The 12,215-nt window shown below is 32.5% G+C and overlaps 2 protein-coding genes across 4 annotated transcripts; one reads left to right on the top strand and one right to left on the bottom strand.

The window, feature by feature from the left end:
* Positions 1 to 644: 644 nt before the first annotated feature.
* Positions 645 to 1,562, top strand: Rps27 (ribosomal protein S27). The gene is made up of 2 exons (XM_083078410.1): positions 645 to 796; positions 1,242 to 1,562. The coding sequence occupies exon 2, from the start codon at positions 1,243 to 1,245 to the stop codon at positions 1,498 to 1,500; it is 258 nt and encodes an 85-aa protein (XP_082934536.1). The 5' UTR covers positions 645 to 796; position 1,242; the 3' UTR covers positions 1,501 to 1,562.
* Positions 1,563 to 1,964: 402 nt separating this feature from the next.
* Positions 1,965 to 11,819, bottom strand: Ap-1-2beta (adaptor protein complex 1/2, beta subunit). 3 transcript variants are annotated; one of them, XM_083078407.1, is made up of 12 exons: positions 11,579 to 11,819; positions 9,995 to 10,107; positions 9,362 to 9,532; positions 6,923 to 6,949; positions 6,577 to 6,822; positions 6,076 to 6,336; positions 5,404 to 5,826; positions 4,536 to 5,217; positions 3,337 to 3,604; positions 2,875 to 3,226; positions 2,554 to 2,745; positions 1,965 to 2,286 (listed from the first exon to the last, which is right to left on the bottom strand). In XM_083078407.1, exons 1-12 carry the CDS (start codon positions 11,598 to 11,600, stop codon positions 2,212 to 2,214), a joined length of 2,832 nt encoding a protein of 943 aa, XP_082934533.1. In that variant the 5' UTR covers positions 11,601 to 11,819; the 3' UTR covers positions 1,965 to 2,211. The 3 variants fall into 3 exon arrangements, with proteins under 3 accessions (XP_082934533.1, XP_082934534.1, XP_082934535.1); XM_083078408.1 differs by having other exon boundaries at positions 11,619 to 11,819; XM_083078409.1 differs by lacking the exon at positions 6,923 to 6,949 and having other exon boundaries at positions 11,579 to 11,818.
* Positions 11,820 to 12,215: the final 396 nt, after the last annotated feature.

Genomic DNA, 12,215 nt, shown 5'->3' with positions numbered 1-12,215 from the left:
TATTACCTTCTCGCTTGCTCACATAACTCCCGTGTACGCTACACACACACACACAAACACACACACATTGAATAGTTAACGAGATATTTGATTCTTTAAGTTGACATAATTTTATATAAATTATAAAATATCTGATAAAATGTTCATTTTTCAATTATTTTACTTTAATAATTTTATGCACAGAATAATAAGAGGAATCAGTTAATGTAAAGAAAACATGATTGTTCTTAAACAATATGTCGCTGCTCATTGCATTCATATAATAAAAAAAAAAAAAAAAATATATATATATATATATATATATAGAGAGAGAGAGAGAGAGAGAGAGAGAGAGAGAGGATCGCAAATTCGTCATTTCTCATTTATATTAAAATTTATTTGATATACGTGAGCACCTTGCTATACAGCACTGGTGCTACCGACATTTTGTGCACATAGCACGGAACAGAACCAGAAATTGTGCACCTTATATGTTACCCTCTGAGAACATTCGTGCACCTTGGCTTCGTAGTTTAGGTGCACGTTTTCAAGGTCCACAGAGGGCGTATCGCTTTCAGGGATCACCTAAAAGCGGGCCGTGACACCTCTCATTCTTCTCTCTGATCAAACGATCGATGTAAACTAGGCTTAATGTCGTCAGGAAACAGTTGGCAATACTGACGAGGGGTTTTAGGGATTAAAATGTTTCGCATCGAGTCCGAGAATGTTCCTTTCCAGTTCGTAACGTTGTACTAAACACGTGGTTACGATTGTAATTATTGAAATTGAGACGAAAAATACGCAGTAAATCACGCAAGTACGCATATTGTTTTATTCGCTGTCACACGCATCTCATTTATTCGTAAAGCGACAGAATCAATCAGCTCGTGGATAAGTTATTCGATGTAGATATCGTAGCGGCATTTCGGCCGCTTTGTCGCCCATTGTCACATGAATCAGAAAAAATATTACAGTAACCAAAAAATCAAATTAGTTCGCACTTTCATTCCATCGTATTTATGTCAGCGTTGAACTGTCAACTTACCGATTAAAAATCAAAATTTGCACTCTTACTTGAGTCTTTTCTTTATTCACATGGTTCTAATGTCACTTATTAGACAAGATTGCACAATGTTATGTATATATCTTGTTGCTCTCAAGAGAACAAACAGTATAAACGTGTGTGCAAAGATATGCTCGCTGTTTGACAGAACAAACTGAATATTTTTAGCGATTTTTCAACAGCTAATTCTGTTTTGCAGAATGCCATTGGCCAGAGACTTTTTGCATCCCAGTCCCATTGAGGAAAAGAGGAAACATAAGCTGAAAAGGCTTGTGCAGAAGCCTAACAGTTACTTCATGGATGTCAAATGCCCGGGCTGTTACGCCATAAAAACTATATTTTCCCATGCCCAGAGACCAGTAGAATGTGACGGATGCCGTACGATACTTTGCACACCAACAGGTGGGAAAGCAAGATTAACGGAAGGCTGCTCCTTTAGAAGAAAAGTTCAATGTTAATTTTACGTGATGTATTTAATGCTTCTCTTTATATTCAATAAATAAATACAATCACATTATAACATTCTTTTATTGAACATGTTCTACTTGTATATTATATAAAATATATTGCACTGAATGCGAAAAATCTATATTAAAGATATTTTTTTTAAATTTGGAACCAAATCTTCATATATTGTGAATTTATGAATGATAAATTAATTGCAATTATCTTGCAAGAAATTTTATTAGTAAAATTCGAGTTGTTAAACCATATATTTGATTTAATTTTAATTAAATTTATTTTTAAAATATTTTGAAAAGGAAACTTAATTTTTACAAAACAGATTATGCTTTAAACATGTATTCTACAATTTTTACATTGATTTCTAAATTTTATTTTATTCTATACACATGAATATATATATGTGTGCAATAATGTTATGTCTGCAATTTATAAAAAAACGCATAAATAAAAACAGATATAATCATAAATTTTTATTTTCATATATGTCTGCGATTATTTTTATAATAAATTCGACAATATATAACAGAGGGAAAGAGAGATTTCTATGATACTGTATCTCAAGATATTCAAATCTTATGTACGATACGCGGATGTAACACAGATAGCTTCTATAAATAAACTGCTGCGCATGCTTGCGTGCTATATAATATTTTTTATAATTCGCATTTTATGGCAATATTTTAATTGATAAAAAAAAGGAAAACTTAAGAATGTAAGATTGCGTTGTATGCTTGAAATACTCCAGGAGCGACTTCCACCGACCGAGATTTCAGGGATAACTGCAATTAGAGAAATAATTATGAAAAAACTGGAATTTATGAGAAACTATAAATACATGTAATAATCTTCCCATGATTATTTCCAAAATTAATAGCTACTTAAAAAATTATTCTCTAATTCAGAATAAAGTTACACTGATGATAAAATATGTCTCTTGGAATGAAATAATTATAATTTGATTAAATTTCTTTAAATGATCATAAAAATTTCCCAGAGATGACTGTGTGTTAAAAAAATTAAAATTGAAGATCCTGTATTAAACCTACTGTGACATCAGGATTGCCTGGCTGAATCTTCAATTCATTCAACACCCAGACATTATTTGTCAACTTGAGAGACTGATAAAGCATATCCTGGCCTTCTACATTTCTTTTGGCAATTGTGAAGACATTGTTTTGTTGCATTTTTTGCACAACTTGATCCGCGGTCAACATTACTCCATTTAGCGTATATTGTACCTGCAAGTAATATATGTATTTTTCTTAAAAATTTTTATTCATTATCAATTTTGTAAATCTTACAAAATGTCTTTGCATAAAGATATAGAAGTCAGTGCATTTAGATATAGAAGTCAGTGATATTGTTACCTCATTTTGTGCAGGTATATCTTTCCAAGTTGAAAGAAATACTCTCTTGTCCAATTGGCCATCCTCTGCGAAGTACACGTTCATCGGGACGATACACGCAAAGTAGAAAACGTCGATATTGTTCTTAATAGCGACTTGAAGATTATTCAAGGGCTCCATGCGTTGCACTGCACCCGCGGTAGACAATATAATGCTCGTTTCTACACTCGCTCCGGGATTCAGAGGAGCTGGTACTTGCAACGGAGCCGCCGGCGTCAATCCAAAGCTATTTTTGTTGAGCTGTATCGCGAATCCTCCCATGGGTTGCATCGCCTTATTTGTGAAAGTCATATCCATGCTAATCTGTCCGTTCCTATTAATATGACGATATTAATATGACATTTTACGCGGTATAATTATTCATTGAAAACGCGATATATTAATCTATATTAATTGATATATCATATATTTCATATTAATTACTTTCTCGAGAAAGTGCCCCAAATGTCGAAGCCTTTGCCTTTTTCGGCCGGCAGCCAGTTAACTTTAGGAGGTACATAAGACACGGGACCTTGGTTGAAGCCGAATATGTCACCGAGGAGACCTGTTGTACTCTGAGAAACGACTGGCGCTGCGCTTGTGTTATCGGTATTGCTTAGAATTCCATCCAAACCGCCGCCTAGAAGATCCAGTCCTAATCCCGCCGATTGTGGCGCGGGCGTCGGTGTGGCCATTGTCGCCTGAGGTCCACCTGAAAGAGAGGAAACATTGAACATTACTATGTAAATAGATGATCTAAAATAATGAATAATTGGACATGGACAATAGGATAGTTTTTTTTATCCGTGATTTAGAAAATAATATAAAAGTTAACATACTATTTTAAGAAAAGACTGATTAGAATATTTTATGTTTTATACATGTTAAATTTATACAACATGTTACTACAATATATTTTCTCTGAAATTTGAATTTTTTTTGTTGTATAAAAAAATATTTTAGATAAAGTTTATAGGGTTCTGAGAGAGAAAAAGTTGACAATCTTCAATTTTAATTAAAATTATTTTTCAAGATTACATGCGAAGGTAAACTTAATTTTTTTTAAATGAAATTATTTCTACTTTTTTAATAAAATGCTTTCTCACAATATTTAATATTAAAAATTATAAGAATAGAATGATTTGTTTTTATGAAAAAATATAAATTTGCAACGGGCAGCTACATAATTTTTTAAAAGGTTTTTCTTAAAAACAATTGTATTTTCTTTATATCAATTGATTCTTATTATTATTTTGTGCATAAAAGAAATATTTTCCGATATTTCATGATTTTTGTAAAATTATGTCAAAAATTAAAGTACAAAATATCTCACAAACTATTCAATTTTTGACTATTCTATTTTTATAATTTTTTACGCCAAATATTGAAAAATCGATTTATATAAATAAATTAGGATTGGTTTTATTAAAAAAAAAAGTCTACCTTTATATGATCTTGAAAAATGATCTTAGCTAAAATTCAAAATTATTTTTCTCTTTCAAGACTATAAATTTTGTCTAAAACATTTTTTTGTACGATAATCACATTTTGGAGAAAACATCTTGTAATACTTTATGTGTGAAACATCCTGTATGTTATTACTTATTTTAATTTTTCGATTATCGAATCTAGTATTCGCCTACCAATGTCCATGCTGAGGAGGTCGCCTATCAGGGAATCTTGAGCGGGTATAACCTGCGCGTGAGGCTGTGTATTTGTGCGGGACTCTTCGTTTGAATTGCTTCTAGCAGGTAAGGACTTTCTAGCGCCTGCAGCTCTGCCCTCCACGAATGCCGTGGGAGGTTTGTGATACACGGACGCCAAGCTCGAAATATGGCAAATCAATTCGTCCAACAGCGTCGGCTCCAGCAGATCTGTTTCCTCCGAAATCAGAGGCTTTTCCGCGAGCACCACCTCCTTAGCTGCCGCCGGATCGGTGCTTAACAGTCGCCAGTAAATAAAACCGCGGTCTCGCAGATCGGGATTGTCGGAATCCTGGGTGGCCAGACTGAGCACTTGCTGAACCAACTCTTGCGTATCTGTTGGTCTCTTGAGGAACAATTTCACGATCGCCGTGAGCAGTTGAAGCTGCACCTGCGTGTTCTCGTCGTGGAATCCTTCCAGGAAGCTCTCTAACAGTTCATCTGCATTATCGATGCGCTCCGCGTATTCTCCAATGATCCAAATCATAGAAGCACGCGCCTCAGGCTCGTCAAGTGTGTCCAGATTCTCGCATAGAGTCGAAATTATGCTTTCATATTTATTAGGATATTTGCGGAAGATATCTTTTATTACCACAATCGCTTCTTGAACGACATAATTCACCTGAAAAAAGTTAAAAAATTAAAAGAGAGATCATAAATGATAATAAATAATTTTAAAAAAGCAATAGTATATTAAAAAGAATAAAAAGAGATTCAAAGAAAGAATAAAAATGAATAAAAAGATTAAAAAAGAATACTTCTAAGTTTGATCATTCTCTCTACTCCAAGACATCTTTTATTTAATTACCTTGGTTTGTATCAGATCTAGCAATGTGGAAACACAACGTTCCGCGGATGGTTCAACTTTTATGGCGCACCGACCGATAGCCCTCACAGCCTTCCTTACAAAATCCACGTCAACTTCAGTAGCATATTCTTTCAACTCCGACAGAACTTGAGCAATATTGGCTTGCGACGCTAAACGAATCATAATATCCAGCTTCTCCAGTTTTACATATATCGGATCGTTGTATTTGACAAAGAATACTTTCATCTCGTGTTTCAAAATGTCGGGTCGCTTTTGTACGATGAGGTTGATGTTTCTTAATGCGACATATTGAACCTCTGGCTCGGAGCTCAGTAATGTGACAAGAGGTGGCGCCAATTTCTTCGTAAGTGTGCCGACAAAGTCCGATTCGGATTGCAACATCTCCATCAATTTCATTAATACCTGTGATATCGAAGCAAACTCAATTAATGTGCGGTAAAATTATCCAAAAAATAAAACTACAAATTCTTGAAGATTACTTTAAAGGCTCTTTAAAGAGATAAAAACTTGAGGTATTTATTTCTTTTAATTCTTAGATTCTAAAGCTAATGTACTTAAAATACAAAAATTACTTGAAATACATAAATTGTATAAAATGTGTGTTTTATCAAAGTCTTCTCTTCTTCTGCAATTTATTCATAATACGTTTACCTTGACAGCAGAAAGCACGACTGCAGCATTAGCATGTGCCAGGCGTGGAGTGATCCGTTCGCAGATGCTTTGCGCCTCGCGATCGTCCTTTGGCGAATAATTCGCCAGTGAATCCAGGATGAAAACTTGGCCCCATTCTGTACACTCGTTAAGTGCTGTCAGTAGTTTGTTTATGGTCTGTGCATTCATCTCCACCAACGGTTGACCACTCGGACTAGCCTCGTTGATCTCAGACAATGCAGCTACCGCATTTGCAACAACCTAGCAACAATCGTCACTGTATTATCACACTATTTAGTCTTATAGTTTTTTTAGAAAATAATAATTAAAATCGTTTTAATCTCTCTTATTTAAAAATTTCTCTTTTACCAATTTTTCTAACATTATATCATATGTAATATATGCAGAGAAACGTTTAATGTGTAAAATCTGAAAGTGTTGATTTGCTATATTGTATATTTAAGATCTACCAAGCTCTGAGAGAGTAGAAAGCTAGCGTACCATTGGATTGCTATCGGACAGGAGATCCTTCAATTGATCCAGAAATCCCTGGTCCTCGACCAAGGCTGCGTTAATGTCATAAAGTTTGGCGACGCACACGGCTGCGGTCTTGCGTACATATGGATCCTCGTCCTTCAGACACTTACGCAGCGGCTCGCACAGATACTCGGTTATCTTGTCGACGCGTATGCATCCCATCGTGCGAACTGCTAGCGCGCGAATCAGCGGATTTGGATCCTCGCAGTCCTGCGCAAAAATCGGGCAAGCCAGGGATTCAAGTCTAGTCACAGTAGTGGCTATCTATCTCAACCCATGAATTTTAACAAAGTAAAATAGCATTTGGTACCTTTGTCATCGGAGATGTCGCTAGCTCCTTTTGCGTGTCAGAACGAAAAAGGTCAAATTGGTCACCGTCACCATTTTTCATTAAGTGTTAAATACTATATACTTATCAGTCATTTATAAAGTAGTGCGTGATCAAGAACTGGTCATTTTTTAAAGAGCACGAGGTATTGTAAGTTCTTTTTTTCCTTTTCTTTTATACAATTGCTGGTTTTATGAGAAGAAAGTTAAATTACGAATGTTACACCAATATCAGCGCCATGCAAATAAAGATAACTTAAACAAGATACATATGTATATGTATCTAACATAGAAAAGAGCATATTTACAAAATATATATTTATATATATTATTTGCATTATAAAGTATTATATTTATAACACGAATTACATTCATTATAGATACACTGAAATTTTGAGAATGATACAAATTGTGCGTGCAATTAGTAAATATGATCTTTATACACAAGCACCGATTGCAATTATATATATATACAGGGTGGGCCATTTTAATCCGTCCACGGGAATATCTCCTCAGGTAAGGGCGATAGCGAAAATGCCTCAGACAAAAGTTATATGGCTTGAAGGGGGTCATAAGATGGTGTCATTGGTTTGACCTTGAAAAGTCGTTTAAAGGTCACGTGAAGGTCACCTTTAATTTTTTAAATGGAACCCCCTATTTTTTATTACTTATTCTTGTAGCTTATCTCGAGAGCTTTCCAAAACACTATAATAAAGTATTTCTTCATTGAGTACTTTTCGAGTTATGAGGCTTGAAATAATTTCTTAATTTTACATAAACCATAAGATATCTAGTAAAATATTCATTTTTCGATTATCTTATCTTAATACTTTTATGTACAAAATAATGAGAGGAATCAATTGGCGTAAAGAAAACAGTTATATATTGTTTTTAAAAAAAAATATGTAATTTGCAATTAACAATTACATATTTTTTCTTAAAAACAACTATGTGGTTTCCTTACACCAATTGATTTCTCTCATTATTTTGTACATAAAAGTATTAAGGTTAGATAATCGAAAAATGAATATTTTACTAGATATTTTATGGTTTATGTAAAATTAAGAAATTATTTCAAGTCTCATAACGCGAAAAGTACTCAATGAAGAAATACTTTATTATAGTGTTTTGGAAAGCTCTCGAGATAAGCTACAAGAATAAGTAATAAAAAATAGGGGGTTCCATTTAAAAAATTGAAGGTGACCTTCACGTGACCTTTAAACGACTTTTCAAGGTCAAACCAATGACACCATCTTATGACCCCCTTCAAGCCATACAACTTTTGTCTGAGGCATTTTCCGCTATCGCTCCTACCTGAAGAGATATTCCCGTGGACGGATTAAAATGGCCCATCCTGTATATACATACATACATATACACACACATATATATATATATATATATATATATATATATATATATATATATATATATATATGAAATAAACATTTAAGGAATCACATTCTTCATGCTCCTGCACATTAGAAATTTGTGAATAAAAGATTAACATTTGAATCTATCATTCTTTGAAATGGTATTTGTGTAATTTAAAATTCGATTTAAAATATATTTATATCATAAATAATATAGCAATGCGAGAAATATAAAAATATATCTGTTTAAAGCATTTTCGATAAAAATTGAAATTTGCGTGATTTTAAGTTATACATGCTTAATATTCCGAAAAAATAAGATTCATATTAGTGCATTAGCGTGAGGAAAGTAATATACGTACGAGATTTTATAAATTATTCAATTAATTATTTTTTAACAATCTTTACATGTAAATATATATTATATTGTATCTAATCATTACATGTAAATATTTATATATCAATATAATAGGTTATTAATATAATGGAGTACATTCTGGAATTTGGTTTTGCATATAAAATGATGTTACAAAAAAAGGAAATGTTTTCTCACATTTCATCATTATATAATATTCGATTGTTGAGGAATAATAATTAATTAATAAATAATTAAATTATGAAAATATACAATATTGGAGCAACCAAAGTCCAGATCACTCCCATTGTCTCCCCTTTCCCTCTGTGCCCTTTGAAAAATGAACAGTTCAGTCATAATGAACGAAAAAGTTACATTCCGTCCCATAACGCAGACAGCCCTGTGCAAACTGTAATTTGCAAAGCACAGTCTGTATACAGTGCGAGGCACGCTGTAAAATAGACACAGCGAGGATAATATCCGATAAGAGGATGTATTTACAATACCAATATGAGAGAGAAAGATTTAATATACATAAGAATGGATAATTTTTTTTTCAGCTTGCCTCTCTTTACAGACAGACTCTGAACGTTACCCAGTATCATTAAGAAATATGTAATAGAAGGTAAAAGTGCACGTTAAATAATAAAATCGTGATCATGAATTGAATTGGCGAGTTTCTAAGCTACGTTACCTTGACGAACGTGTTGACTGCCATGATGGCCATGTCGGGTTGACTCTTGGCATAGTTCATCAGATACAGATACACCAATTTTTTCAGCTCTAAATTGTCAGTCTGCATGCAGTTCACTACATCAGGAAACAACGCAGACACGTCTTTCCCGACTGTCATAGAAGCAATAACCTGGATAAATAATTAACAACAATAAATTGTGTTATTAAATAATATAACATTATTGTGACATAAGTTTACTTTCTATTACATACAATATAAAATGCAATATTTTATAGTAGATATAGAAATTTTTTTTTATTATTTAATTTTTATTAAGATTAATTAATTTTACTCTACATTGTTACTTTTTAAAACAAGTTTTATGCTGATATATTGCACATCATTTGTTATTAATACATATAATTTATGTTTTATATTAATTAGATGATTTGCAATAAGTAGAATAATGCAATCATATAGTATATCTTGCTGGTCTATAATAATGTATTGCTGTTTTAATTATGTATATTTCTTTTTAATGCAACATATATAATTTATTTATCTCTTTGCATATTAAATAATAAAAGTTCTTTAATATATTGAAAAAAAATTTAAAAACGACATATATTAGTAGTAAGTTTTTATTTTTACCTTCTTTACAGCTTCTTTTTTCTTCTCTTTTTTCTCATTATTCAGTTCTGACTTGAGCTCAAATATCTCCCCCTTTTTTGTAGTAGTAAAATACTTCGAATCGGTCATCCTGTCTATGTAGCGTAGCATGTAACAAAATATATAAATTATATAAATTTATAACCTATGGATAAAATCTTTAATATCGCACATTCAATATGCACAATATTAAAAAACTTTATTTTTATCTATTTTTCTTCAATCTAACATCACTAATTTCTCAATAAAAGTACTAAAGTCTCATTAATTACTTAATCAGTAATTGTAATTATATATATATATATATATATATATATATATATATATATATATATATATAGTATATATATATATATATATTTCAATTATCAATTTTATTCATTATTCTAGATAAGTAATTATATATATATATATTTCAATTATAAATTTTATTCATTATTCTAGATAAGTTTATATATATATATATATATATATATATATATATATATATATATATATATAAACTTATCTAGAATAATGAATAAAATTGATAATTTATATCATATAAAAATTTTAAAGTAAAATAAACATTTTTATTACACGTCAAATTTTACTAAAATTAACTATACAATAATATTACCAAAATATTCAATAGATAGGATCAATAGATAGGATCAAAGTAGTAAGAATAACATGTAATGGATGCGTCAAAATTCACATGAGCTAAAAGGAAGATAATAATTCCGAGAGGATGAGAGAGGAGGTAATAATTTTGAGATATCTGCAGTGGAATTAAATAAAAAATTTCATTGCATAGCTTGTAGAGTTATATTTTGAATAAAATTGTAGAATTTTTGATTCAAAATACACGAAAATGAAATCTCAATAATTACTTAATTATAAGTAATCATAATAATATATAAACTTATTTGAAGTAAGATTAATTAATGAAATCGATAATTTATGTAAATTTTTCCCACACAAGTCAAATTTTATTAAAATTAACTATCAAATTTATATTTAAAATTAATTATCAAATTTATATTTAAAATTAATTATCAAAATTCAATGATAGGATTAAAGCAGCAAGAATAAAATGCAATAAATATAAAATTCATCAGCTGAGGGCGATGCAAATGAGAGGAGAGGTAATAAATATCTATAGTGAAGAAATTAAATAATAAGAGATATCCCATACAGCACAGAACTTTGCAGTAATATTGCGGCAATATTGCAATGTTGCTGCAATGTTACAACAATATTAATAATATTGCTGCAATATTCTGTACTGTATGGGATAGTCTATAGCTATATAGTTTCTCCTACAATTTGATTTGACACCAATTGAACGAGATAAAATTCAACCTCACTGTCAACCTTGCTATATAGCAAACTGGATCAATGTCCAAAATCTATGGTGTCATAACGCTAACTCTCTCGCCGATAAAGATACTAAATGTCAAGCTACATCGAGCTCGCCCGGAAAAAAAAAATGATGCAACAGACGTCTTGAAGGTGGATACGAGGAGGCGATAAGGAAACGTGTGGCCTTTAATGACAAAAGGGAATAAAAGCGTGATACGTTACGGAGTATCTCGAACGGTTGCATCTGCTCGCTCGTTAATACCTGTCTATTTTGTTACAGCGACTGAAACGGAGAAGGGGCGAGCGAAACAATCGAAGGTTATCCGCAGACAACCGCGAGAACCGGATCGAGATGCCACCCACTTCGGAAAGGAGTTATTCCTTCTGCTAGAGTGCAAGTGACACCGTACGATGATACTGGCGTTTGACACCTCGCCGCGCGTTATCGGAGCACGAAGGCTCCGCGCACATGTAGATGACAGGTGACAGGCTTCGCGGAGTTATCGATAAGCGAATTGGCCCCGATTGGTTATCGCTGAACGTGAAACGTGTGTACTTGACATTAGATATTGTTATTTCGGATTACCACGTCGCCTATTGGCCGATTCAAAATAGAACTCCCTGATTGGTCAATCTCTGCTGGTTACCCTAGAGACCCTAAGGGTTACCCTAGGCACGAATTGATATAATTGGCTGTCAAGCGAGACGCTCTCGTCATCTCGAAAAACCGTCGAGTCGAAGTCTGGAGTTTTTCCTGATTGGTTGGCATTTTTTTTGGTCAAGAATGGCTGCGTTCAGCAGGAAAAGCTGCTTTGCAACTGTTGTAAAATTCGTGAATCTGATTGGTGTATGCTCTTAG

The sequence above is a fragment of the Camponotus vicinus genome, unplaced genomic scaffold (assembly GCF_025532165.1).
Source record: "Camponotus vicinus isolate PSW18456_S1 unplaced genomic scaffold, iyCamVici1.0 SCAF_1, whole genome shotgun sequence".
Classification (NCBI taxonomy): domain Eukaryota; kingdom Metazoa; phylum Arthropoda; class Insecta; order Hymenoptera; family Formicidae; genus Camponotus; species Camponotus vicinus.
This window is presented reverse-complemented; position numbering and strand designations above follow the sequence as displayed.

Coding starts and splice junctions, on each gene's coding strand:
- Rps27 (XM_083078410.1), top strand. CDS start 1,243: ATGCCATTGGCCAGAGACTTTTTGCATCCCAGTCCCATTGAGGAAAAG.
- Ap-1-2beta (XM_083078407.1), bottom strand. CDS start 11,600: ATGCAACCGTTCGAGATACTCC. Junction 5,827..6,075: donor TCGTGCTTTCTGCTGTCAAG/GTAAACGTATTA, acceptor TCGATATCACAG/GTATTAATGAAATTGATGGA. Junction 2,287..2,553: donor CAGGCAATCCTGATGTCACA/GTAGGTTTAATA, acceptor CTCTAATTGCAG/TTATCCCTGAAATCTCGGTC.